The sequence below is a fragment of the Phalangium opilio genome, unplaced genomic scaffold, assembly GCF_054372755.1.
Source record: "Phalangium opilio isolate 3A_F unplaced genomic scaffold, DU_Popi_V2 ptg000011l_1, whole genome shotgun sequence".
NCBI classification, from domain to species: Eukaryota; Metazoa; Arthropoda; class Arachnida; order Opiliones; family Phalangiidae; genus Phalangium; species Phalangium opilio.
The window spans coordinates 1,943,892-1,971,424 of record NW_028324147.1 but is presented as its reverse complement, the minus strand read 5'-3'; the positions used below and the strand labels follow the sequence as shown (position 1 = coordinate 1,971,424).

Here is a 27,533-nt window from a genome sequence, read left to right as displayed (position 1 = left end):
GTGGAATCAAGACACTAACACAAAGAAGCTAAAATTAATGTCTTTTTCAAAAGGGGACTCCCTTTCTCACCCTCCCATTCCGCGTTTATGCAAATATACGAAAAGGGGGCCAATTTTGGAGAGGACCCGGGCCTTGGCGAGGCAAGGAGTCAGTGGGCTCCGCGAGTTCCTTTTCTTTTTCATTTTAACTGTACCGCCAAAGAGAGGATCGGGGATATTTTTCATTCATTCTATTAAAGAAGCGGTGTGGGTTCTCCCTTTCAAACGGGGGTCGCTCCTCCGTGATAACGTTTTTAATGGCGCCAAGTAAGGGGGGGGCATTGCTGCTGGTGGGAAGGGGCAGAATCAACCAACGCGCCAAAATTTTTGCGGCTGACTACGATAAGAAAGTCAGTTGTAAAGTTTTAGGCTTCTTTTAAATACCAGAGACATTAAAAATGGAATTCAAACGCGATTAGGCTTAAAGAAGAAACAGGGAATAACTTTCCAGGGTTCCTGAACTGAATTGAGCGCAATTACCGGCTCAGGTTATTATACATTGTATACCTTGTTCACGTATCTTTCTCTAGGTACTTGGGTATACTCTTTAAGTTTCTTAGAAGACTTAACGACCAACTGAAAAAATGTGGGCTCAAAGACTAAATTCTTGTTTATCCACGGTTAACAAATAGACTACAAACTTTGGGTTATCTTTCGCAAGATTTAATTTGTCAACTGCACTTGAACGTAGGAGATTTTAGGCGAAACGTTTTACAAGAAAAGCCTAGTTCAAATTGTCGCCACCTAGGTTCAATTCCCCGAAACTTCAAAAATTTTCTTTATTCGTTCATTTTTGGTGCTCGTGTGGTAATGGTAACCAGTTGGCGCGAGGGTAATTAAGCTCAGTACGCGTCACGTGTTCATATGATTTCGGTTTTTGAGTGAACTTTAGATTTTACTAAAAGTTCAATTAGATACGAACATAAAGACAACAATTCACCTCCAGCTCTTCATCTCAAATCATGTAAGAATAATTTACAATTATAACTCAGTGCCAATATTAGTCATCATGTTGTTGAAATGCTTTGAAATCCAGCCAAGGTTTAGGATATTAACAAACAAGTTTTGACTTGTCTTTTAAAATTTGTTGAGAACAACGTCCATCTCGTTTATTGAGCGTCAATCGCAACCATAATTCATGTGTACGGTGTACATAAAGAAGAAAGGACTTGTTAGATAAGACAAATCCTTTTCCTTAGAACGGTCCAACACATAACAACGCGCGACTTGATTGCTACCTTCCGCCGTCTTAGAGGGGGCAAGGCAGGTCCTTGGGTACACCTTTAAAAAATACTTGGTTGGGTTTAAAAGAAGGCGAGGGAATTTCTATTGTCTCTTATTGATTTGGGGGGTGTTTAACCCCCAAACAACGGTGGTGGGTTCGTTGGCTATTGTCTTCTCGGAACTCCGAGGAACTTAGGCCTTTGATAAGGCCAAATCCCTCGTCTACTATTACTTGTCTTTTACGCCAAGGAGGTTTTTCAAAGGACAGAGATAGTGTGGTGTGGCTTACCCCCCAAAAACAATGTCTCTTGGTCACCCTTAGCTAATAAGGGTGGTTATTTGTTCAGAAACCCCATTAATTTTATATACTTTAGGTTAAATTATGCGTGAGTAAGACTCAACTTTATTTTTTGAGAAAACCCTATGCACTTGATTCTTTTTATAAATTTTACTCGTTCTATTTTACTAAACTTATTTCGGTTTAATTTACTTTAAAACTACCATATATATTTTTCATTATTTTTTTTAAACATGCCTTTCTTAACCATGTAAGTCAAGTAGCTTTGGGTACACTTAAGGAGTAGACCTGTTATTTACTTGAAAAGGGTTGATAACCCTGGTACTAGCAATGACGAGGTACCCCCCAACTGCCAACCAAATTTGGTGAAAAGGTTGGCCACCTCGATACAAAAGGACACCCGGCTTCTGAATAGAGACACGAAAGCACAATTGCACGGTGGTCCTTCCTTTGACAATATCAAGTTGAATTGACGCCACGCTTTAAATTTCCAGTTTTAACTATTAGGTCTAACGTCAATACAAGTTGAAAATTGTTGCCATGTCTATTTGGAAAGATCTAATCTGAATATAAAGACGGGTCTTATTTTTTTTTCGAGATGGGGGGAGGGGGAGGTGCTTCTTAAATAATTACAACCACAATTTTAAATTAGTATGTATTACTGAAAGTAGGCCTATTCATTTATTTATTGAATCAATTAAGTTTGTAAAGTTTATAATTTATTATAAAACATATCGCTTTTCGAAACTTTGGGATTCTTCTCTTGAGACAATACGCGTGTTCCCTACAGCTTGGCTTCTCCCGAGCGCTTCGGCGCTCAAGGTGAAATCGCTTACAGGAAATATTCCGGCCTACTTTTGGTTTTTGAAGTTGCAAATCTAATTGCGTAAATTCGTCGATGTTGTTAATTGATTGTAACTAGTTTTACAGCTTTAATACTTATCATTTACAACTAGTTAAGACATTTCATCGGGGGGAGGAGTAATTCAATTGGGAAATTAGCTACGGAATAACTCGGTCTCCAACTTGGAAGGAGTCAAGGGGTTTGGCCGCGCGCGATCATTATTCGCAAAAATGGAAACGTAATTAAACAATTTAATTAACGTACCCGTTGTATTTGGCGCGAAAGGGCCGCGAGTATCCGGTAACCCCTGGTTACGCGGCCGGGACACGGGGACCCCATTTATTTCGTCTTCTGGAAAAAATTGCTAGGGTGCGCTGCGGAGCTCGGGTTATGACGACATCAGTGACGGAGGTAAGCCGGTGGATAAACGGCGGCGTTCGACGACAGCGCCGCGGCTTCAAGCGCGGTTCGGGCAGATACTAGACGCGCTTCGGATAATTAATATCGATTCTCCGATCACCTCTTATCGGAAATTCGTCTGCAGTTGGAAAATAGGGGATGGAAAAAGCCAAGATTGGAAACAGCGTGCTGGAGAACCTCGTGAGTCTTTAGCCTTAGTTTCGTAGTCAAAAGGGAGATTCCCTTTCTTTGTCGGATTTCGAGAGAATCCGCCAACCGATTTCGGGCCTCGGCTTCGTCAGAGAGACCTAAGCCTCGGCCCCAGACTCCGGCCTAGCGGGAGAGGCGGCCGCTGAGCGGAGAGGATCGGAACGAACGGAGGCGAGAGACGCCATTACTCCGAAGCTGCGGAAACGAGAGAGAGAGAGAACCGAGGGAGAGAGGAAAGAGTAAGAGGAGGGGAAGAGAGAGGGAGAAAATATCCCCGCCAGCAGCGGATAGGGGAGCTACCGAGCCGGAGAGAGGAAGAAGAGGAAAAGAGAAGCGAGGATCTATCTTTTCCGAACCGAGAGACGACTGTTTTTGGAAAGAGAGGGGGCGAGAAATTCGGGGGGTTGCCGTTGGCGGCGCACCAAGTTTCTATAAGCGGACGACGCTTAGGCTATGACGAAGCCCTACAATTCGGGGGTGAAACGAAGAGTAAAGCCGAATAGGCAGGCGCGACGCTAGTGACTGAATTCGAAAGGGGGATATTCGGGGGTGAAATTCTGCGCGGGCGTCGATGCGCCGAGGCCCGTGCGCGATATTGTATTTTGACAAGATGGCGGCTAGCGCGGGTTTACGTCGTTTCCCGTCCAGTCGCGAGTTTTGAAGAACGCCCCCGAAAATCCGATCACCGATCGTTAAAATCCATCCTGGAGCTTAGCCGGAGCCGCCCGAAACCGTTCGATGCGTTTTGATTGCCATTAAAACGCGCAAATCATGGAGACTATGGCGGACCTGGGCGACCAACAAATGGGCGACGCGCCCCCCGAAGCCGCGCCAGTCGAGTCGGTGGAGTCGGACGAGACGGTAGATCCGTCAGCCTCCCGTTCCTCCCCCACAGTCGAGCGCGTTAGCAACGCGGTACCGGCGATTGTCGTGGTCGTCAGTCGAGCTCCCCCCTCTCCGACGGGCAGTAACCCGGACAGCGTCGGCAGTGTCGGAAGCGTCGAACCGGCCGAACCACCGGACTTGTTACCGTCCCACGAAATAGTTTCCGAGGACATCGGGTCCGAGATCGCCAGATCCGACTCGCCGTCCAGCATGATCGACGCCTCGGACTTTCGCGCCTTGGGCGAACCCACCTACCAGACTTTGAACGGCCGGATGTCGCCTCCGGGCTTTTCGACGTCCAGCAGTTACGCCACATTGACCCCTCTGCAACCTTTGCCTCCCATCTCGACCATGTCGGACAAATTTAGCCATTACGGGCACGGAAACGTGCACGGCGGCGGTTTTACTACTCTGATGCAAAACAACGCGGCAGCCCTGGCTGGCATGCACGGAATGAACAGTTACGCGACGCACCATCACCATCATCACCACCAGTACGAGAAGCTCGGTCACATGGGAGGCATGAACATGAGCCCCACGTTGGGCGCCACGCACCACGCCGCCGTTTCCATGATGGGAGGTCACCAACAAAGCGGTATGCCCTCGCCCCCTTACCCGCAAAACGGACTGCATTCTCCCGACAAAAGTTTGTCACCCGGCGGCTACGATTCTTACGTGACCGTGCACCGAGGCGACCTGTCAAGGGGCCTGGGTTCGCCCCAAAGTCCTTCGGTCAGTCTCCACTCACCCACGGCCATGATGCCCACGCTCAACGGCTTGAACGCCAGCCCGCACACGTCGCCTCCTTCGGCGCATTTGCAAGCGCCACCAACGCCTCCCGGATCAACGGGACACGATGTCAAACCGGCTACCACCTTGACGGTGGTGGCTTCCTCTTTGCCGCCGGTCACCATGTCGCCCCCGACGCCCACGCCCGCCGTGGTGCCCCCTAGTCAACCGAACGCCCCGGTTCAAGCCACTGTCCCGGCCCACAGCGCGACCACGTGTATAGCTTCTTCGGTTTCCAGCATCGCGATAGCGGCGGCGGCGGTGGCGGCCGCTACGAATCAGGGTATGAATGTCGGAAACAACGGACACGGCATGATGGTCAGTCACGGCGTCAAAATGACCACGCCGTCCGGCTCCAAGGGACCCCAAAGTTCCAGCTCGTCGCAAGGCGAGGCTTCCTCTCCCTCGGACGAAGTCGAAGAAATCAACACTAAAGAGCTGGCTCAGCGAATTAGCGCCGAACTCAAACGGTACAGCATACCGCAAGCCATTTTCGCCCAAAGAGTCTTGTGCAGGTCTCAGGGGACGCTCTCCGACCTCTTGAGGAATCCTAAACCCTGGAGCAAACTCAAATCCGGAAGGGAGACTTTCAGGCGAATGTACAAATGGCTCGAAGAACCCGAATTTCAACGCATGTCCGCGCTCAGACTAGCAGGTAATTGTCAGTCGAAATTTTATATATCTCTCTCTTTTAATCTTTCAAATACATAAACAAAACCCACCACACAAAGAATATAATACCTACATTGGCCTACATTGAGCTAAAGAGCGCGAAAATGTATAACGCTTCCTGGTCGCGATCGTGTAGCGAGCGAGCACGTGTCTAGCAGTCCTCGTGGGGATGTTTTGGGTGTGAGAGATGCGCCGCGTGTCTCAGGGTTTCGATCTGTAAGCTCTCGAAATAAAGCCAAGAGAATCGGACGGCGCGTAAAAGGTCCCTGTATAGATTTTCTCTCCACGTGCTTTTCCATCCCGCCAAACCCATCTTCCTTTCCTCCGTCCTCGAGCGGCCAATTCACCGACCAAAACATCCCCGTGACGTCAATAAGGAAAATCCCCTTTTTAAGCCCTTCTTTATAGTGATGTCACTGGCGACACTTGGAAAATATATATCCTTTTTCCTTTTCCTTTTTTAACCAAAGCCTATATAACAAAGAACGAGGCTCTAGTTTCGTGTCAGAGTATTTTCCCCCGCCTTTTCTCATAGCAATTACGTGAGCGGTGTACGCTATAGTCAGCTTTAAGGTAGAGGTAAAGAGTAAAGACTCCGTGTGTGTTGGCTAATTTAGTAAAACCCCGCGAGGGGAAGAGAGACAGTCTGTCTACTGCACGCGGAGGAGATCTAGTTGTCTCTCTACCAACCGCCTTATAACCTAATTCGAAATGTCATCTTACCTTCCTAGAAATTGCTTCCCAGAATGCATGGGCCATCCTTGTAATTCCGATTCTAATTTCAATTATAACGTTTTAGTTTATTATTAACGAAGCTAGAACTTACTGAATAGTGTAGCTTCAAATGACGTCAGATTCCTTTTAAGGCTTTAAATATTGAAATTTATTAGTGAAGATAATTAAATGCTAAGAAACTACCAAGAATTTCATTTTTAGGGTTGACGCGCTAATTGAACTATGACCTCTAGGCATAATATTTGTTTAATCTATTCAGTCAAGCAATTAAGATTATTCTCGTCTATAAAATGTAATTACTTAATCACGAAAGCCAGGTTTTTACAACCATATTTCTTTAATCCTTAAATCGTAAACCCTAACGTTTTTACACCCTCCGTTTTTCTTGCCATTCCATAAAAACCTTTAAATTTCTCTAAAGATATCTCAGTGAACTTCTTCCGCTTTGCTTGAGATGTGAGGCCTTTTTTGCGGTGCCCTTTTTTCGGACTTTTTATACATATAACTTGGGTTTCTTTTGGTCACGCTGGATAGACTTAATGTAGTAGGCCCTATAAGGGAGAAACGGCCTCTTCCTGCATGAACTAAATTCACGTAAAAGTTCTCCAATGACTTTTACTTAATTGGTTAGTAGCTTAGGTTGGGTTAGAAGAAATAGGTAGTAGTATACTACTATAATTTCATACTGTTTGTTAGAGACACTTATGGTGGAGCTTTAGGTTTGTGTATTTTAGAATAGTAATTGTAATCATTGTAGGTGCAGTGAAAAGCCACTATATTTTAGTAGAAAATACTACAGCGGGTTAAAATAATACTAGCAAACCAATGCTTAACCTAATCCTGCAGTAGAAAAACCACTAGATTTTAGTAGAATAATACTATAGATTATTACAATTGTAATTAAATTTAAAAGTATTCTTTCCCATTGATAGAACAGTGTTTTTCTAATGAAAGTTATGTCCATTCCAAGCCCATAAAATGTTTAGAAATAGAAAAAGAGGTCTTCATAACTTCTTGGGTTAATCTACTACGACTGGTTTTAGTTTCTATACCTATCGAGGGGTGTATCGGGGGTTCGATGTACTTGGTTGGGGTATAGTAGCGGCTTGGGCTTGCATGTGTGCGGTGTTGAGGGTAGCAGGTGCTAGGTTGGGACGTAGGATTATAAAGGGATTTCTATGTCTCTCTCTCGCTCTCTCTCGTGGAGACCCAATTCCAAGGATCCACTTTCGGGGCCTGGGGAGGCCAGGAGAGAACCGGCCAGATTTCAACGCTGACTGTGCGTTGGTGGGCCCTTCCTTCCCTAGTAATCTCTACACAAACGTTTCCATCGGCTTTAAATCTTAGCCCCCTTATTGGTTGACTAAAAACCTCTCTGTTTATACTTCAGATTTTTGCTGTATTTTGACAAACTGTTTGTATTTTTAACATTTATTCAAAAAAGGGGGAGGGGGTCGTATATTGATACTTGACTGAAGTTATAAATTTTAAGCCTTTTTGGATAAACGAACGGAAGTAAACTGAAAGAGGAAACTCTAACAATTGAAATTGACAAAATAAGAAGCTAAGATCTACAATTTCTTTACAAATAAAACAGGTTATTTTATATTAACGTTTTGAAACTTTCAAGCCATTCGTAGACTATATAGTAAATTGAAATGGTCAAAAATAAAGAACATATTGAAGTGCTAGGACCAACTGTACCAATTGCTACGTTGGCAAATAATAAAACCCAACTACTTAACTTTGTACATGTAAATTAATTAATTTATTTATTTCATAAAAAAATTAGTTAAACAAGTTTTACAAAATTTTAAAAAACAATTAATTTTGAAACAAAAGTGTCAGGTGGACGGACATACACAGCGACTCTAATATAATATAAACTTCGGGACGGTTCTGTAGTAATAACGGATTAACTTAATAGGCCCTCGTGAATATGAACTGTGAATAAACATCTGGCTCATTTTCCCTCTGCATCCCGAACACCTTTTTTGAGAGAGCACGAGAGAGAGAGAGAGAGGAAACCAGGAAGCTTACGTTACCTTGCTGGCCACTTAGGGCCAGGGCGGGCGAGCGCGCTCATTCTGGGTTCACGTTGAAGTTCATTCGCGCGCCACAGATTTTACGCGGGAAATATGGCATACAACTAGTCTAAAGTTGCTGTCACCCACCCAGGCTAGGAACGTTTGCCATAAGCAGATTTTTCTCCCCAAAAACGCCTGCTCTATTTACCATGGTTTCAATTCGGATATAGGGGCTGGTACGTAACTCTGGAACCAGCGGAAGTAGCAGGGGGTGGTCCTTATATGGGTGCTCTTTGTCTCACGGTGGTTAAAACTTTTGGTTCCTATTTTTTGGCCCGCGTTGCGAAGGGGTCCTCCGGGTGGGAGTTGGCATGTATGTTTCAAAAATTAAAAAATATATATGCAGACATATTTTCTATTTCACGAAATATATGTGGATTTATAATTGAACAGCTGGGATATGGATTAATTTTAAAGTGATAGTGAAGTGGTAAATTAGTTCGTTGACTTAATTTAAATACACAATGCTAGTCTTGATGGGAATTGGGAATTTTGAATTTTCTCGTAATTGGTGCTGTGATCCTTGCTTGAACGCGGATAGTTTCGGACGGTACCAATTAATTATGTTTTCATTTCACTATCACTTTAAATTACACAAACATCTGACTTCGCGAGATAACGTATCACCGTGTGACGTAATGAGTAGTGACGCAATAATTACCTGGTTATCTTTAAGGATTCCTTAGCAGAAAGGCGCTTTTAAAACCCTTAAGTACTAAACTAAATATTAATTAAATTTATTTTGTGTTTATTCCAAATTGACTCAAGTCTAAAAAAATTCCATTAGGAATAAATTTTGATTTTTTTTTTTTATTCCTCTCTGTATCCTTCCTTAGATCTTTTACATTAAGATATACGTCATAAGTACCACCGAGTACTTATAAACAAAACAGACGTGGTACTTCTTTCTGTACTTGCATTATTTTTATTCAATTTCTTTGATCTCAAACTCTCTTTCAACAATCTTTGCTTTTACTGTTTGTCTTCCAAGTTTCTCTCTTTCATATAAATGATTTTGATAAAAAATAATGATACATTTCATCTTAGATGTTTTGTTTTTGTTCAAGATGATATTTCTGTTAAGTTTTAATTTCTTTTTAACTCTTGTTTTTTAAACTAATCTTTTATAATTTTTTCAAAATATTTCCTGTTTTCTACAAACTTTAAAATTCTTCAATCTTTTTCGATGTTTTTACAAATAGTTCTAGTTACTAGAATTTTCATACTTCTTGACAATTTTTTGCTATTCTTCTATATAATTTTTCAATGTTTCTTCCATTTTTTCCTTAATTTCTTACATTTTTTGCAATTTTCCTTTTTTGTATTTTTATATTTTTGCAATTTTTTTTCATAATTTTCCTTCAACTTCAACACTTTTGTACATATTTTTCTCTTACCTTTTATATTTCAATAAATTATTTTTTAACCCCTTTGCTGAACTCCTTGCTATCGAAACTATTATACCTTACCTCTAATTTCAAAACAACAAATAAGTCCTAACTTCATTACGTATACTACATCACATATTCTAATTCTCATTCTACCGATTACCAATTAAACCTAAGAAAAAAAAACGAAAACCAAATTTATTTTAGAATCTTAGAAAAAGTAAAACCATACTATTAGCAGCTAATTAAGAGAAAGGGGAGGGTTAAACCCCCATTCCCCCCTTCTATGGATAAGTAACCCTCTAATTATCGTACGACCCCCGACCCCTAGAAAAACAGAAAAAGTAGTTGCGATTAAAATAAACCCCAAGCTAGAGGGATCAAAAAAAAAAAAAAAAGAGATCCAGCTTTTCCAATGTTAAAATTGGTCCCTTCTAACAATGTAATTTACTATAGTTTAAACAGAACTTCCTGTTGACACGCTGCAGTCTAAAAAAAGGGGGTGTTTTTCTCTTTATTATCTCTTTTTTGTCCCTAGCTGAAACTTTGGTAAGGAAGATGACGAGGATTAGAACTCCTCAACATCTTTTGTCCCATCCCATTTTGTGTGTCAGTGTGTAGAAAAAGGCCTTCCCCACTCCTAACTTTTTCAGGTTTGGCCTGCCTGCCGCCTTGGGTCTTAAAGCGGCTTGATGGTAGGTACTTGGTATTCAAATGCGGTTGCCCCTGGATAGCCCCTCACCCCATACACTCCTTAAGATGCAAAGAAACAAGATGGAAAGGAGAGATAATTTCCAGAAACCCCAAAAAACAAAAATGTTCTGAAGCATAGTGAGTCTATATCTCATCAGGGAGGAGTACCGAAGGAGTTAAACTGTACTCGATTTTTAGACTGACAACCCTAAAACTTCTTATCGCTTATCACGTGACTGCAAGTTGCGTCAGAGTTCCCGCTATGAACTGCCCTCTCGTGAGAATGTTCATAAGGATTAAAAGCGTCCTTTGGCTGTTGTTGCACGAGACTTTTTTGAAAATAGTGCATTTTGTAATTGAGAGAGGGTGCCAAAAAGTAACTCAATACTCAAACAGTAACCCACGTGACGAGAAGGAACCAATTAAGCTCAATTAAAACCCCCTTTTCTCCCACTGTAAGAGTCTCGGCTAGAATCTAACTTTACCCCACAATATGTATCTCCTTTTGTACTGCTCCCTGATTCATTTACACCCTAGCTTTAACTAAAAATTAAGTTTTGAAATTAAATTTAAAATGAACCTTGATATACTAGAGTCCCCGTGCTCCTTGCTGACCGTTATAAAATAATTTTGGTTACTTGGACAAAACCTTCACTCAGTTTCTTCCCATCATCCCTTATAGCGTTTAATTATCATTGCACAACTCTCACGTAATTTTACAAGTGGATGAAACTAAAAAGGGACCCCCGCTTTATAAGAACATATACACGGATCCCCTAAAAAAAGAGGGCCATGCACCAAGATGCTTTGAATATCCCATAAGGGAGTAGACGGGGGAGTTGTCGCCGATTTTTTTTATCTCTGTGCCATGGAGTTAGTTTTTATTATAGCTAATACTACCCTATCCCGCTTAAACCTTTTCCTTTTTTTCTTTCTTTACCCCTATCTTGTAATCACCAAATTATACCGAACAAGCTATTCATTTACTCTCTCTCTCTCTCTCTCTCTCTCTCTCTCTCTCTCTCTCTCTCTCTCTCTCTCTCTCTCTCTCTCTCTCTCTCCCTTTCTCTACCCCTTTACCCCTCGTTCTTAGCTGTACTAACTAGGAACTGTTTTTTGTGAACCTCTGGTTTTTTTTACAAAAAAAGAGTTGTCTTGTAGGTATAGGAGTTGTACAGTATTTTTCTCCTAACTCTAGTAGTATCAGACTCACTCCATGGGAGTGATTAGTATAGTCAAAATTCTCTAGAATTTCCCTAAAATAGAACTACATTTCTTTTTTGTTTTTGCCCCTTAAAGGGTTGATGAAGTGATGTTCTTGTCTGTCTCTCTGTTTTGGTATTTATAGAGTATACTCCTTCCATTTTATTACGCCTTTATGTAACGGTAAAGGTTTTGGGATATATACCCCCTAGGAGATGGAAGGAATCTAGGCGCGCTTGGGGGGCTGAAATTACGGGACGGGGCTGGAAGCCAGAAATGATTTAGTAGGATTAATTGCACCGTAACAGCTTGGAGTAATTGAGAAACACGAAAGCCTGGCGCGTTTTCTATTCCTTCTCTCTCTCTCTCTCACTCTCTCTCACTTAGAGCCAGACTCAAATATTCCTCATCCTTAGCAGGGTTCATACCTCTTCAGGAAAAACCAATTTAACTATAGCATACCATTTCCAGAGTTATTCAATGATATTTTCCTGATTCTAAATGTTACTTAATAATTTAAATAACCATGAATTTCCCTGAACTTCATGTTTGCGTGAAGTAACCCTCAGGGAAGACTTGGGTATGTCAGGGAAAATAGACTTGGTATGTCAGGGAAAATCGTAATTATTTTGAAAACTTAGGGAAAATTATTATTAGTAAAATGTCAAGGCACGGACAATGAATTAAACTTCAATTTAAAAAAGAAACTCATACGCGTTTATGTGAAATTAGTTTTGTCTATATTGTACGAACCCTGTTAAGTTAGTACCTTGGCCCTTCGCCATACTGCTGCCCACGTTGGCTAACTTCATCTTTACGCTTTTGGGACTTTTATTCTATACTTTGCACTAGCTGCTGCTTTTAGGGAAGAAAAGGATTTTTAGGGAAACGCAACGTAAAAAAAAAAAAGAAATACCGTGATATATATACCCCTCGGTGATGCCCTCAATTGCAAACCCTTGTATCAAAAGAACTTAAAGAAGAAGCGTTTAGTTTTTCTTTAGAAACTCAGAAAAAATGTATTGCATCTGTCTGTCTATTGAGGATGTTGATGTAAACTTGATTGATTCAACAAAAAGTGGGTCCCTTATCTCAAAGTTCCCTGGCTAGCGTTCCCTTATACATAAGTCAAATTAACTATTATTTAATTGCGTAAAATACTCTTTAAGTGGCTTGTAAAATTCGTTGGGAAAAGCTCTCGCAATGTTTACTACCGAAACTTTAATATTTAATAACAGTTAACTTGTAAAATTTAATTCTAAACCATTTTATATAATTCGCGATTATAAGAATTATGAGAAAATTTAAATTTAGGTAGATTTAGACCTAGAAACAATGTTTTTAAATTAAAATACATATAAGCATAGAGTTCCAACAACAAAAAATCTAGTTCAATGTTGAAAGAGAAAGAAGAAAAAATAAAACTTTTTCACCTTAACATCCTTTCCGAGTCTCGCGCGTCGCATCCTATTTCTCTCTTATCTTGGCTCGCGAGAGAGCGAGCGAGAGAGTAAAGTAAACAAAACAAAAGCACGTGGTTAGCAGTCCCGCCAAAATCTTCCCGCCCTTTTTAGTAGAAAATTCCTCGTAAAATGCACGTGGTGGAATCGATCCCGTTGATATGAGAGAGTATGAGACCTGGTACGTAACACACGCTCTTCCTCTCTCTCTCTCCCTCTCGGAGAGAACGTCTCTCCCTCTCCTCTTTCTCTGGTGGTCCCTAACCCTAACTCCAACTAGGCATAGCTCTACATCTTCATCTATAGCTGCTGTACTGTACCATCTTCCTCCCCCTATAACCCTCCAAAAGTCCCACTACCCCAGCCAGCTATGATCAATATATCACGCGCGTGGTTCAACCACAATTTGCTTTGGAACTAGGTTTAAATGTGATTACGTTTCCGGAATAACTGTATTGAATACTCGGATGGACTCTGTTGGCTCTTTACTTTTCATTCTGTATTGAAAGATGCTACTATGTATAAAGGAGACGAGGGATTATGTTAAATTTTAAAAGAAGTGGCCAAATATATTTTAGATAACAACTTGGAAGGAAGCCCAATTTAATTCAATAAGATAAGCAAACACCATAAGGGCGGGGAGGTCACCTTCTTGGGTTATTTCCCTGGCGCTAAGAAGGACCTATAGAGGGAGTACGAGTCGGCTAGCGTTGCTTCTTGGCGCCTGAGAGAAATTTCACCAAAGATTAACATCTCATACCTTGCTCGCTATTTAAAAGAAGAAAACTCTAATAGGGATTTTGGGGTAGAAAGATTGGTGCCGAAACTCGGGAAGAGGGGGAGGGGAAGTTGTGCGGAGCAAAGCAATGCCTCGGTTCCTCAAGCAATTTTCTCCACTGACGCGTGTAAATGGGGTGGATTATTATATACCCCTTTTTATATCGGTGAAAGTTGACTTCCTTACTACCACCTTGGATGAAGAATAGTTACACTTGGATATATCACTCGTAGTATAACGTGTGCTTCTGGCCGCGGTCGCGGAAATGTTTATTTTTTGGTTTCCGTTTGTTACGTCGTCTGCTCTGATTCCGTTTGAATTTGAAAAATAAACGGCGGTTAGGGTTAAGATCGTTTTCAGTGGCTTTTGTTTATGCGGTGATTTATGATTATGGAAGTTTTAAAGATGAACTATTATTCTTCTAATTATTATAGTAGGTGACTTTATACTTTAAATATAATTACCTTCTATAATAAAAGAAAGCAGTAAAGTTGATGTTTAAATAGCCCTAGGCCTTGGCTAAACTAAACACGTGTTTCTTGTTTGTTACGGGAGTTTCAAGATTTTCACACTACGCGGCGCGAAGGTCGCGTAAGCCATTTGTGGTCCAAAAATTTCTCGACTGATATATCCAAGTGTAACTATTCTTCATCCAAGCTACCACCCGTACGACCTCAGCTAGTACCATCATCGTATTGAGGTGATAGGCCATTTCCAAGTTTCTAACACACCATGGACACACACTTAGCTATATGAACGTTGTATTATGGGGAGAACTTCTTTGTTGTGGGAAGGGAGGGGGGCAACTCGGTTCTTCTGGCTCGACCTTCAAAAGTCCCTGAGAAATGAAAAGATGAGGATGAAGTTTAGGAGAAGGGAAGTTACTTCCGTTTTTAGTCAAAAGGAAGAAGTGTACTGCAGAGCTGCTATTCTTTTCGAGTTTGACCGAGTTTTATTATTATTATTTTTTTATATTTAACTTTTTATCCCGGAATTTCCGGTGGAGTTCCTATGGGAAGGGTTTTTAAGATAGTTTGTTAGAATATGTTGTTTTGATTGGTAATGAACCAGCATCTGCAAGCAGTAAATGTTTTAATGATAGCTTGTGTTATCAAAGCGAAGTTATTTGGTTAGATTAAGATTTTGTTAAGATTTCTCTGTTGATGTATACCGTTGGGCAAATACGACAGAGATGATGTTATCTCCGGAACTTCTGTAAATTAATTAATTCGACTAATTAGACATAATTAGTTCTAAACAGAGATAATTTTACTCTCGAAGAGCGATGTAAACAAACTTAATCTCAAAGGGACAATGAAATGTGCAGTCGCTTTTCAAACGAAATTTTTGTTGTTATTTTTTTTAAATATAATTAAGTCTATTATATTTAAAATTGTTCCTCTGACCATTTCATTATCCGTCTAAGATTACGTCATTATTAATGAACGGAGTGAATACCCCCTTGAATTTACTATTCTGAATAATACTGAAATATTTCCCTATGAAACTTTTTTATAAAATAAATTTCTTAATCCTTTTAAATTCTTTGATGAATGCCGAACTATCTTTGGTTCAAAACCTCATCCTCCAAAAATTAAGGGGTCGGACATGAGTCTTAATACCCTTCCTTAAGTCTTGTTGCTACATTACTGACTCTTTTTTTAAAAAAATATTCAATTCAAAGTTGCATCCATAGTTAATTAATAATATTTATAATTGCGATTCTGACAGTTTAACTTATGGCAACTGTCCTACCCCTTGCATCGTTTCCTCGTCAATGCAGATTATAAGTTTCTTCCTTAGTATAGCTACTGTATGTATGCACCTTCCTTTTAAGGAAAAAATGTCGCTCGGAAAAATTTAAGGAAGAAATAAAAAAAGTTTAGTCAAGGCAGGAATTTTTTTTTTTTAGAAAAATCCCTAAACGGGAAGAGTGGGCCACACACACACAAAAAGTTTGGTGGTAGTATGTGTTTGGGAGGGGGGCAAAAAAGAGGCTTTAGCAGGCAACGTGGTGGTAGAGAGATTCAGTCTTAATAGGGGCTAGGTCTTTTTTTAAAAAAAGAACGGAGCTAAGCCTTTGTAAAGGTGACGCGTGCTTCTACTCTCCTTCAAAATAGCGTAACCATGGCAACGGAAAAGGAAGGTTCCATTAGGCCTTTTCAAGTTTAAGGGGGGGAGGTTGATGGAGAAACGTGACCAAGTCCCGATAACTATAACAGTCCAAAAACACAAAACAGGAGCTGTTTGAACTTCTAAAGCTAAAGGGTGTTGTGTTGGGGTTCCATACAAAGAGAGCGAGAGAGAGAGAGCCTGGGTCAAAGGTAAATACCATGCGGTTTTAAAACAGAAGAAATTTTAACTTTTAAGGGTTTTCAAAATCAAGGAATAATCCTAAGCCAAGATGTATTTCCTGGAAATCTTAAGTTGTTATTCACGTTTGGGTTCTAAATTTGGAATTTAAATATTTTCTGTTTTTTTTTTTTTTTTAATTCATCCCTATAATTCTAGATTAGGGTTTTAAGGATTATTTTTGAATTTTCATGGAATTATCCGTGTTTGAAAATGTAAATAAAACTCCAGGAGATAGAAAACCATGGTCTTAAGATATACCCACTGAAATACTTTTGCAAATTCTTTGAATTGTTTTCAACAAAATTTAATATAATCATAAGTAACTATTTGATAAAGCCTTTGAGATTCTACCAGGTCTTGAAGAGAGACTTAAGAACTCAAAATCTACTATTTTTGTAAGTTACTACGTTTTGGCACCCCCTAAAAATCCTACTACAGTTGAAAGAAAAAGGGCCCTGGGAGGCTGGTATGGTCACTGTACCGAGTTTTTAGGGTCTTATTTTTTTCGCCACTGGCCCTGGTGGTGGTGGTATGGGTGCTTTCTCTCTGCCTTTCTCCTGAAATTCCTTTTTCTTTTTTCCTTATCCATTCAGCTCCATTTTTTGTCGCGTAAAGGTGTTTGGAGCTGTTAAAAGCTGTTTTTCCGTTCTAGCACACTCGAGTCTTCTTTTTTATATACAGGGTGTTTCGGAGAAGTCTGGCACAAATTAACAGGCGTGTTCTTCGGGTCAAAAGAAGTCAAAAATGTTCTATGAACTTTTGGGTGAAAGCCCCCCGTTTCAGAGTTATGTACTCTCCAAAGTTGGCCTTAAAACAATGGAATTTTGCCGATATGTGGAACTGGTATTATGCCTTTGGACAAATTGTTTTCTAATTTACCATAAGCTTATGTACGAAGAAATTAACAGCTAGTGAAGTGGTTTAAAGGGCCGCTAACATTATTCGTTCTCGTATTAATAACGTTTTTACAAAAATAATAATCCCAAACAAATTTATTGCACCTTAAACGCCAGTTACTTGTTTAATTAGACTTTTTGTTTTATGTTCCTTCGGTTACAAAACATCAGCATTTACAAAAATTGTTCAAAATGACCTCCTTCAACGTTTAAGCAAACTTGCGCGCGTCTTTTAAACGACTCGCGAACACGTTCGAAGATTCCTGGCGTGTTGCGGATGTTATCACACCCATCAATTATTCTTTGTCTTAAGTCCTGGACATCTCGAACTTCACTACGGTACACCAAGTCTTTCAAATGGCCCCACAGGAAAAAATCACATGGGTTGAGATCCGGCGATCTTGCTGGCCAATCAATAGCTCCGCCTCGACCTATCCACCTCAAAGGGAATTCGACATCAAGATGCTGTCTTACTCGAAGGCTAAAGTGTGGCGGTGCCCCATCGTGCATGAACCACATTCTTTGTCGGAGGTCCAACGGTACGTCTTCGAGAAGGTCTGGTAAATTGTCCTGCAAAAATCTCAAGTATGCCTCCCCATTTAACCTTGGTTGCATAAAAAAGGGTCCAATTAACCAATCGCCTACAATTCCGCACCACACGTTCAAACTAAACTGCACCTGATGTGCCCTTACGCGTGTCGCGTGTGGGTTTCTTTGGCTCCACTCGTGCTGGTTGTGCAAATTAATTACACCGCCACGCGAAAAATTGGCTTTGTCAGAGACCAGCAAAATACGTGGAAAGTCCAAGTCTATTACTTGTGCCAAAAACCACTGGCAGAAAGCTACTCTTCTTGGACAGTCACCTTCGTTTAAAGCTTGTACTTTTTGTAAATGGTATGGGTGGAACTGGTGTCCACGAAGGATTTTCCAAACGAGTACATGATTTACACCTAATTGGCGGCCAATGATCCTGGTGCTGGTTGTAGGATCTTCCTCAAAAATAGTTAGTACATTGTCTTCAATGTCCTCGGGTACAATCTGCGGGCGAACTTCAGGGCCTGACGGTTGTAGCTTACCGGTTTCTCTCAAACGTCTGTCAACAGCACTAAACGTTTGCCGATTCGGAACTTGTCGTTCAGGAAAGTGCTCCTGGTACAAGCGCCGAGCTTCAACCCCATTGCCTTGAGCCAATCCGTACATCAGATGCATATCTGAATACTCTGCATTCGTGAAGTAGACCATTATTTGTTTTAGAGAAGCTACCAAATTCGCATTTAAAAAGTAAAGCACATTAAATTCGATTTTCCTTTACTCAAGCTTAAGTAGTGAAATTAAAAAACAAATTACGCTGCGTTGGATAAAACAATCGGAATGTTTTTTTAAGAATCACAACTACTTAAGCTTGAGTAAAGGAAAATCGAATTTAATGTGCTTTACTTTTTAAATGCGAATTTGATAGCTTCTCTAAAACAAATAATGGTCTACTTCACGAATGCAGAGTATTCAGATATGCATCTGATGTACGGATTGGCTCAAGGCAATGGGGTTGAAGCTCGGCGCTTGTACCAGGAGAACTTTCCTGAACGACAAGTTCCGAATCGGCAAACGTTTAGTGCTGTTGACAGACGTTTGAGAGAAACCGGTAAGCTACAACCGTCAGGCCCTGAAGTTCGCCCGCAGATTGTACCCGAGGACATTGAAGACAATGTACTAACTATTTTTGAGGAAGATCCTACAACCAGCACCAGGATCATTGGCCGCCAATTAGGTGTAAATCATGTACTCGTTTGGAAAATCCTTCGTGGACACCAGTTCCACCCATACCATTTACAAAAAGTACAAGCTTTAAACGAAGGTGACTGTCCAAGAAGAGTAGCTTTCTGCCAGTGGTTTTTGGCACAAGTAATAGACTTGGACTTTCCACGTATTTTGCTGGTCTCTGACAAAGCCAATTTTTCGCGTGGCGGTGTAATTAATTTGCACAACCAGCACGAGTGGAGCCAAAGAAACCCACACGCGACACGCGTAAGGGCACATCAGGTGCAGTTTAGTTTGAACGTGTGGTGCGGAATTGTAGGCGATTGGTTAATTGGACCCTTTTTTATGCAACCAAGGTTAAATGGGGAGGCATACTTGAGATTTTTGCAGGACAATTTACCAGACCTTCTCGAAGACGTACCGTTGGACCTCCGACAAAGAATGTGGTTCATGCACGATGGGGCACCGCCACACTTTAGCCTTCGAGTAAGACAGCATCTTGATGTCGAATTCCCTTTGAGGTGGATAGGTCGAGGCGGAGCTATTGATTGGCCAGCAAGATCGCCGGATCTCAACCCATGTGATTTTTTCCTGTGGGGCCATTTGAAAGACTTGGTGTACCGTAGTGAAGTTCGAGATGTCCAGGACTTAAGACAAAGAATAATTGATGGGTGTGATAACATCCGCAACACGCCAGGAATCTTCGAACGTGTTCGCGAGTCGTTTAAAAGACGCGCGCAAGTTTGCTTAAACGTTGAAGGAGGTCATTTTGAACAATTTTTGTAAATGCTGATGTTTTGTAACCGAAGGAACATAAAACAAAAAGTCTAATTAAACAAGTAACTGGCGTTTAAGGTGCAATAAATTTGTTTGGGATTATTATTTTTGTAAAAACGTTATTAATACGAGAACGAATAATGTTAGCGGCCCTTTAAACCACTTCACTAGCTGTTAATTTCTTCGTACATAAGCTTATGGTAAATTAGAAAACAATTTGTCCAAAGGCATAATACCAGTTCCACATATCGGCAAAATTCCACTGTTTTAAGGCCAACTTTGGAGAGTACATAACTCTGAAACGGGGGGCTTTCACCCAAAAGTTCATAGAACATTTTTGACTTCTTTTGACCCGAAGAACACGCCTGTTAATTTGTGCCAGACTTCTCCGAAACACCCTGTATAGGGTATATACTTTTTTTTTTTCTCCTCCAGAGTTCTCTAGTTCCCTTTAAATTTGACGTCATTACCGCCCTCTAGATGCTAGGTCCTTAATATAAAGTGGCGTTTATAAGGCTAGAAAAGATTGGGACCCATAATATTCTCTTTACATTTATTTCTACAAGAAGTAAGTTAGCTTTATTAAGATGATTTTTATTACAAGATTTTATTGAAGTTCTTTGTTTGGCAGTTCGGTTGTTCTTTGATTAATTGACTAGCTAGTTAATTAGCGAGTTTGTTTGTTAGCTAGTTAGTTAATTATTGCGTTTTTTGTTAGCTAGTTAGTTCATTATTGCGTTTTTTGTTAGCTAGTTAGTGAATTTTATTTGTTAGTTAGATGTCTAGTTAATTATTGCGTTTTTTGTTAGCTAGTTAGTGAATTTTATTTGTTAGTTAGATGTCTAGTTAATTATTGCGTTTGTTTGTTAGTTAGTTAGTGAATTTTATTTGTTAGTTAGATGTCTAGTTAATTATTGCGTTTGTTTGTTAGTTAGTTAGTGAATTTTATTTGTTAGTTAGATGGCTAGCTAATTAGTGAGTTTGTTTGTTTGTTAGCTAGTTAGTGAATTTTATTTGTTAGTTAGATGGCTAGCTAATTAGTGAGTTTGTTTGTTTGTTAGCTAGTAAGTGACTTTTATTTGTTAGTTAGATGGCTAGCTAATTAGTGAGTTTTTGTTCGCCAAATAATTTATTTTGTTTGTTCGTCCATTTAAATATCTCTTTAGTTTATGAGTCCAAAATTTAATTATGTATTTATACGCGACTATCCCTTTAAATAAGCTTAACATTAGAAAAAGGCGATAAAAGTCGATTAATCAACGCCGTAATTTAAAAGAAAACAAAATCCAATCGGGATTTTACTGGGAAACTTTTACTGGGGGCGGGAGATGAAAAAGGGGGGGGGCGAATCCTTCTTAGATCTTCATCCCATTTTGCGCGATATTATAAGTACGAAGATGTTTAATAACGATCTTTAATCAAATTCCGATAAAAACTGAGAAGGAGAAAATAACTTATTATTCTTAAAAGCGACCGGAAAAAGATCAAGATTTCAAAAAAGTGTCATTCCCCAATCCCCTTCCGCCCCCCCTACTCTTAAAAATAATAAAGACTTTGTGAAATTGACACTCATGGAGGGGTGGGTTCCTTTAGAAAAAAAATATAGTATGCTTATTCATCTTTATCTCTCCTCTAGAGTTAATAAGATTTGTTAATAGAAATAAATTAAGAAGAAAAAAAAAATAAAGAAATATTTGCCATGTATTATGATTTTGATTAGTTTAATTCCGTAGTTAAATTTAACTGTACATTTTGTCGTCTGCCTTCATCTTTGGAAATAGGGGATAATGATTTCACTTACGATATTTTTACACCTTCTGAAAATAATTAAATTCGAAATCTAATCTCTTTCCTTAGAAATTGATAAATTTTTTCTCTTGTCGCTTTTTATAATCATTAAGATAAACTAAGCGACGTTTATTAATAATCCATTCACCTTTCAACAAAGTCTTAAATCATAGCTATTAGAAATAATCTAGATAAATGTGTTTACGGATCGCTTCAAATCCATCAGTGAAAAGTTATTTTTAATTACCCCTATATGTAGCCTAGGTAAGCAAATTTCCTCGCGTGTGAAATATATATTTTTATAATTTAAAAATTAAAATTTGTAGGCCTATGTTTAATTTACTGCGCGTGACTTATGTTCGCGTTCTACGGAGTAATACTTATAAAGCAGTAAGAATGACCGTCTTATACAGTTTATCCCATCTATCTCTTTATTACTTAAATTAAAACGAACGTTTTTCTCACGAGACACTCCATTATCTCTCTCTTTCTATTGTTCCTTTTAAAACGCGAGAAACTTTCATTCTCCGTTCACTTTTAAAGAATGAATACGTACAAGCTGGTACCACGTGCTTAATTCGTTGCGTAATTATCTTAATATTCCTTTATTAACTCTTATACCGTGAACGAAAGAGATGAAACTAAAATTATAATATTGAACAAAAGAATAAAATTTTGATTAATAGTCATTTACATCCTGAGGAAAAAGTTTTAGCCCCGACGCGACTTTTTGGGGAATTTTTTTGTCTCCCTAATCTTCTCCGTTTTAATTTCACTTTTTAACTTCAATGACTTTTGTTTTCGAGGTGGTGACTCATTAGCAGCCCCGGGAGGGCCCCCAGTTTTTTTAAATCGTTTAAAACGTGAACCCCCGACCGAAGTTGGTAAATTAAAGTTTTGAATATGAGGAATTGTTGTTCATTTAAATGAGGTTGCCACAGGTCAGGGAATAGCGTCATGAATCTGCATAATTTTAACCTTCAACCCCATGATAATCCAAGGGAATTTGCAGTTTATTGTTAATCTTAACTTGTAAAGGCGAGAGCTCTACATCCTGTCGTCTCTATAAATAGAAACCAAAACTTTTTTGACGAAAAAGTTGAGGTGTAGGGGCCCTTTTATTCCGGTTAGTAGTCCTTTCTCTTCTTATCACTTCTGGACAACAACAGTCGAGGAGTGAAGAGTTGAAAACGCCTTTAGCAGCGCCCACTACCACCACTACAATAACCTTATATAACTCTTGGCTCTCGCACAACATTCTAATTTCAAAAACTGTTGCAATGAAGTTTGTTTAGAATTTTCTTTAATTTTAAGAAATTTCAAAAACAAAACTGATGCTCATTAACCAAAAACCACTTTTCGATTAGGTTTATTTATTTATTTGTTTATTTAAAATGAGTATAAATTAAAATTATTTCTTTTAATTTTTTTATAAACATTCGGGAATTTTATTTTGAGAAATTAGCAAAAATTTCTTCCCAGTAATTTTTTTTTAAACGACACCATTTAGTTAGAGAAGGCATTGCCTATCCTGTTAAAAGTTCTCGCATCTTGTCCCTAATTCCCGTTATATTTATACGGGTATTTTAGCTTTCTAAGCAGTGTAAAGATACATTGTATCACCGGAGAAGGAATGGGTTACCATAGCAACCACAAACATCCTCTCTCTCTCTCTCTCTCTCTCTCTCTCTGGGAGAGGAGAATGAGTCAGATGGAGACGAGGGGGGATGCAATATTCCTTCCCCCTTCTTCTTTCCGGTGCACTATTATTATTATTGTTATTATTATATAGCTCGAGGAGGTCCCTTCACTGTATGCTAATTTACAGTTATGACCTTGTAAATATTAAAACCTTTGACCTTTTCACTATACCATATATTGTTTAAAGATAAAGAGGGGTTTTAAAGAAAGTTTATATAGCTGGTTTTAGGATTAGTTTGGTTTTGTTTTTCTGTTGGAGATGTTACCAGCAGCAGAGAGAAAAGGTCAAAATGTTAAAGGTTATTTTAGTTAAAAGAATATAAAGAAGTGAATGAGAAATGGAGTGTATGTATTTGTACAAATCTTTCAAAATATTCCGAGACAGACTGTTTATTCTTATAATCAGAAACAGCGTCTGCATTTGGCGCGACAATACAATTTTTCTATTGTTTCATTTTATCCGTTGTTTCTTCTTATTTATTTACCCATTAACCTAGTTATATTTCGTTATATTTATCAATGGCAAATAGAAAGTGAGGAGAGTGTATAGGCTAAGTATAAGGCTGCCTAAGACTCCGCGTCATAAACGTCACGCGACTTTACTGGGCACTATATAGTTAGTTACATTCTCCCCAAGGTCAACTTTACTTTCTTTTATTTCTATATACATTTGAATATAGGCTCCTATTTGAAACACGAATTCAGAGTTAAGGTGTAATGTTTTCGGTTTCTAATCTAATTTTTTCTCAGCTCTATTACACTAGCTTTAATAGTCACACCGTGAAATAACAGTGGGTATTAAACTAAAGCGGATGATTACTAGTATGCTAGAGCCGGTATAAGATAAAGTAGTCGCTGACAGCCCAAACATTCTGGAGACTTAGGATATTTCTTTCTACTCAGAGTTGCGTATGTTTTTCTTATTATTGCGTAAGTTGTTGTATTATAGACCAACAGGACTCGAGGATTGAAATTGGGCGTATTGTATCAAAAGTCGTTTTCTCCATTGTACCTATATTTAAAACTATTGTAGTACAATGTAATCTTTTATTTCCGTGCGTCAAAAGTGAAAAACCTCTGTATGTTTGTCAGGGATAACTATTTCGTGAGAACATTTTACTCCCAGCGAAAAATAAACACTTTTATTTTTCATACACCTGTACATACCTGGACAGTATTCATTATTATATATATATGGCAAGGTCCGGAGAATTTCATGATCTAGATATGGGGTGACGCCATTATTAAACTTTAAAACCGCTTAAACTAATTCATTCATAAATCACGTGCCTACATTATTAAATCACGCGCGGTATTTCATAATTCGGAAACCAGAAAGCACGTGACTTAAGAGCCCGAGAAACAATTTTGCGCGCGAAATATAGGCCTAAAAATTCAAAAACAAGGAGTAAGAATTTTTCTAAATTTATATGTTAATTTCCATTGTTATTAGACGTAACTTATTGTGGGTTTTTTAACAAATTAGGAATAAGATTGCAACATGACCACTTAATTTTTTAGAGTGTGTTAGTTAAGGGTTAGGTTTAGGTTTGGGTCATTGGAGGGGTCGTCTTCTAGCTATAAATTTCTCAGGGACTGTAATTATTGATTCTAAAGTTTACTTTTATCAAAGTACTCTATTGTAGAGTCTAGTTTTAAGTTAATGATTTTTGGCTCGCTACGTTTCTGCGAAATAGGACTGGACATAATTAAATGGTAAAGAGGTATAAATTCTAGAAACAGAGATGATTAGGACAAGTAAAACATTAAAAATAAAACACCAAACTGAAAAAACCCTCTACACTAAAAATAATCCATGAGATGTATAGTTAAACGCCCGATATTAGTACCTAAAAATTAATAGGCCTATATTAAAATTAAGCCTATAATTTTAACTCTTCCTAAATTAAAAACTAATCATTGAGTGAAAAATGTTTTTTAACAAATTGTGTTCTTTTCTCTTTACTACAGGCAAAGAAGCGGCCATGACAAGATCAGTAGCACCAAGTTGTAAAGCCGTCAAAACTCATTCCTTACAAGCCGACACGTGTAAGTTTAAATATTTTAATTAACTTTAATCATCTCCTTATTATAATACCAATCTTAATTTAAACCAAAATATTTTTCAATTTTTTTTATTTTAAACCCAGTATTAATAGACCAATATCATTATTGGATATGGTGGTGTCTCAATATATGTTTTAAAAAATTTATATATTTTAATAAAATAGCTTTTAGAAAATGAACTGAACTGAACTGAACCACCACCTACCAATAATAATATAGGTCTATTAAACACTTGAATATATATAAACATTTAAACAAATTAAAACATTAACAACTAAAAATACAATACATTCCTACATAAATTGTAAACAAAATTCGAAATTAATTTCGAGTCAGCTGAAAATTTGTAATTTTAACGTATTTAATCTAATCGCTTAGGAGGAGCTTTAAGAATTTTATAACACGTACGTTGTCGTACTTTTAATTTCGTTTATGATTCTACGGTGAGAGACTTTAAACATTGTGACAGTTGAGTTTTAAAGGGGTTAAAATACCCCCAGAGGATATTTCGGGGCCCCAAAAATTATTTGACAATATTTATTCTCGCGTCTTTCAAATTTTAACAACGTTGCTGTTGGTAAGCAAATGTTCCGCTAACAACTAGGCCTAGGCTCTCTATGTGTGCGCGCTACATTTAGTCCAAATTTGCACTCCGAAAGAGACTCCGAGTTGAGAGTAAACAATGAATTTTAAAGTCTAGTTAACCCTTTAGGGGATATAGGCGCCCATAAGCATTTTAGGACAAGATCGTGACTCGTTATTTTGCAGTAATTACTAAAGATTGAGCTAACACGGGTTAATTGACTGTAGTAACAAAGGGACAGGCACATCAGGACGTTTGCCTTAATTTTACTGCCTGCCATTTTGAAAAATGGCGGAGTGCCGAAGGGGATATTTAAATCCAAGATGTTGAATTTTTCCTATTTTGAAACTGTTTGGACTCGGCGTTGGTTGTCTATCAGTCTATTAGTTAGTCGAAACATTAATTAGGCCTGTTTGTTTATTATAAATCATCATTAGGGTAAATTATGGGTTTTACTGTATAGTTAAGCCTTGGCCAATTTGCTTTAATAATGAAAAAATCAAAGAGTGAAAAATTAAAAAAAATTAAACCCCGAAAGGTTGTGGCAGAGTAAAGTAAGCCACGTGCTTTTTCTCTGGATGTTTTACCTCAAAAAATAAAAAAGATGTAGGCGGTGATTTAGGCTTAGCTTTGAGATGAAGTCCTCTCTCCTACCTTAAGCCTTGGCTTCTCTTTCTCCATACCAGAGGAAATGCCGTTTCCATGACAACCAATTTTTACTCGTGAAAATGTTTTACCTAAGCTAAGGACTTTTCCAAGAAAAAAAAAGACAAAAACAAGTTAAAGATAGATTTTTTTTAAAATTAAATTTAACCTATTTAGTAATTTAAGTAGTGTAAATATTTGAATGTTTCTATTGCATTTTTAATAATCTAACCTTCTTCGTAAGTTTCCAGTACTTAAAAATGGATGAGTTTAAAATTTATGAGAGATGAAGGAAGCTCTAATAATTTTAGGTTGTTTACTTTTAAATGTCAGGTCTATTTCCAGCAAGAATTTAATTTTGAAATTACCGAAAATGCCTAATATTTTTATGGTAAATAGAGAAAACTAGCCAAGGCCCAATCATTTTAAATTACTCTCTAATCCAGGATTCCAGGCGTCGCTGTATTTACTTAAGTACGTCGTCTGCTACATTGTAATGACCTTCTTTAAGCCTTGGCGATTACGCAACAAGTGCTAATACGTCAATTACGCATTAAGTTGTACGTGTTAGTCAGTCCCCCAGAACTCAAATTATTTAAAAAATATGCATGGGTAATTTCTCGGTAGTTATTATGTAGTTGTATTTTTGGGCAAAAGCTAGAGCTTAATTTGGAAAATTTTCTATTATAATGGTTTGAACAAAAGTATAATAATAATAGTAAACGAACCCTCCTACCTCTGGTAAGCTAAAATGTAATTTAAAAAACTTTTAATGGTTGACCAAGTCTGACCATTAGAGTTACCAGAGCGGCGGTAGAGTAGGGAAAAATGTATATGTATTCTATTGTAGGGGGGAGGGAAGTAAACCTTCGCAGTGGCCAGTGGATTCTTTTTCTTTCTTTTTTTTATTATTTTTTAACTTTTTAAAGAAAATAAAAAAGTTTATCGAAAATGGAGAAGCCTTAAGGCTATCGAATAATTGGGTGTAGACCGGACGAGAAAAGTTCAAGGGGAAGAATTTTTGGTTGCTTCAGATAGAAATTTTACCTATCCTATGTTCGTTTGTGAAATTACATTTTTAGGCCCCCGTATATGGTATATACTTAACCATAAGTTTATAAGATATGTTCCTCCATAAGTATGACACTACAAATACTTCGTAATACAACTGAGAGACTTACAGCTCGAGATAACTAGTTCGAGGGAGAACGACGAAAGCGAGTCAATTGAAGTCCTACACTCGGTGGTTAAATTTACAT

The 27,533-nt window shown here is 38.6% G+C and overlaps 1 protein-coding gene across 15 annotated transcripts in view; it reads left to right on the top strand.

Moving 5' to 3' along the window:
* The first annotated feature begins 2,622 nt into the window (after nt 1-2,622).
* Nucleotides 2,623-27,533, top strand: part of onecut (homeobox protein onecut) — an 80,960-nt gene continuing 56,049 nt past the window's right edge. For 3 of the 15 annotated variants that reach the window (XM_089857875.1, XM_089857879.1, XM_089857874.1), the window contains exons 1-2: nt 2,636-5,349; nt 24,951-25,028. In XM_089857875.1, the coding sequence (XP_089714001.1) occupies nt 3,786-5,349; nt 24,951-25,028 (1,642 nt within the window). In that variant the 5' untranslated portion in view covers nt 2,636-3,785. Of the gene's footprint in view, nt 5,350-24,950; nt 25,029-27,533 lie in introns of all 15 variants that reach the window. The other 12 variants (XM_089857881.1, XM_089857877.1, XM_089857883.1 and 9 more) reach the window with 11 other exon arrangements.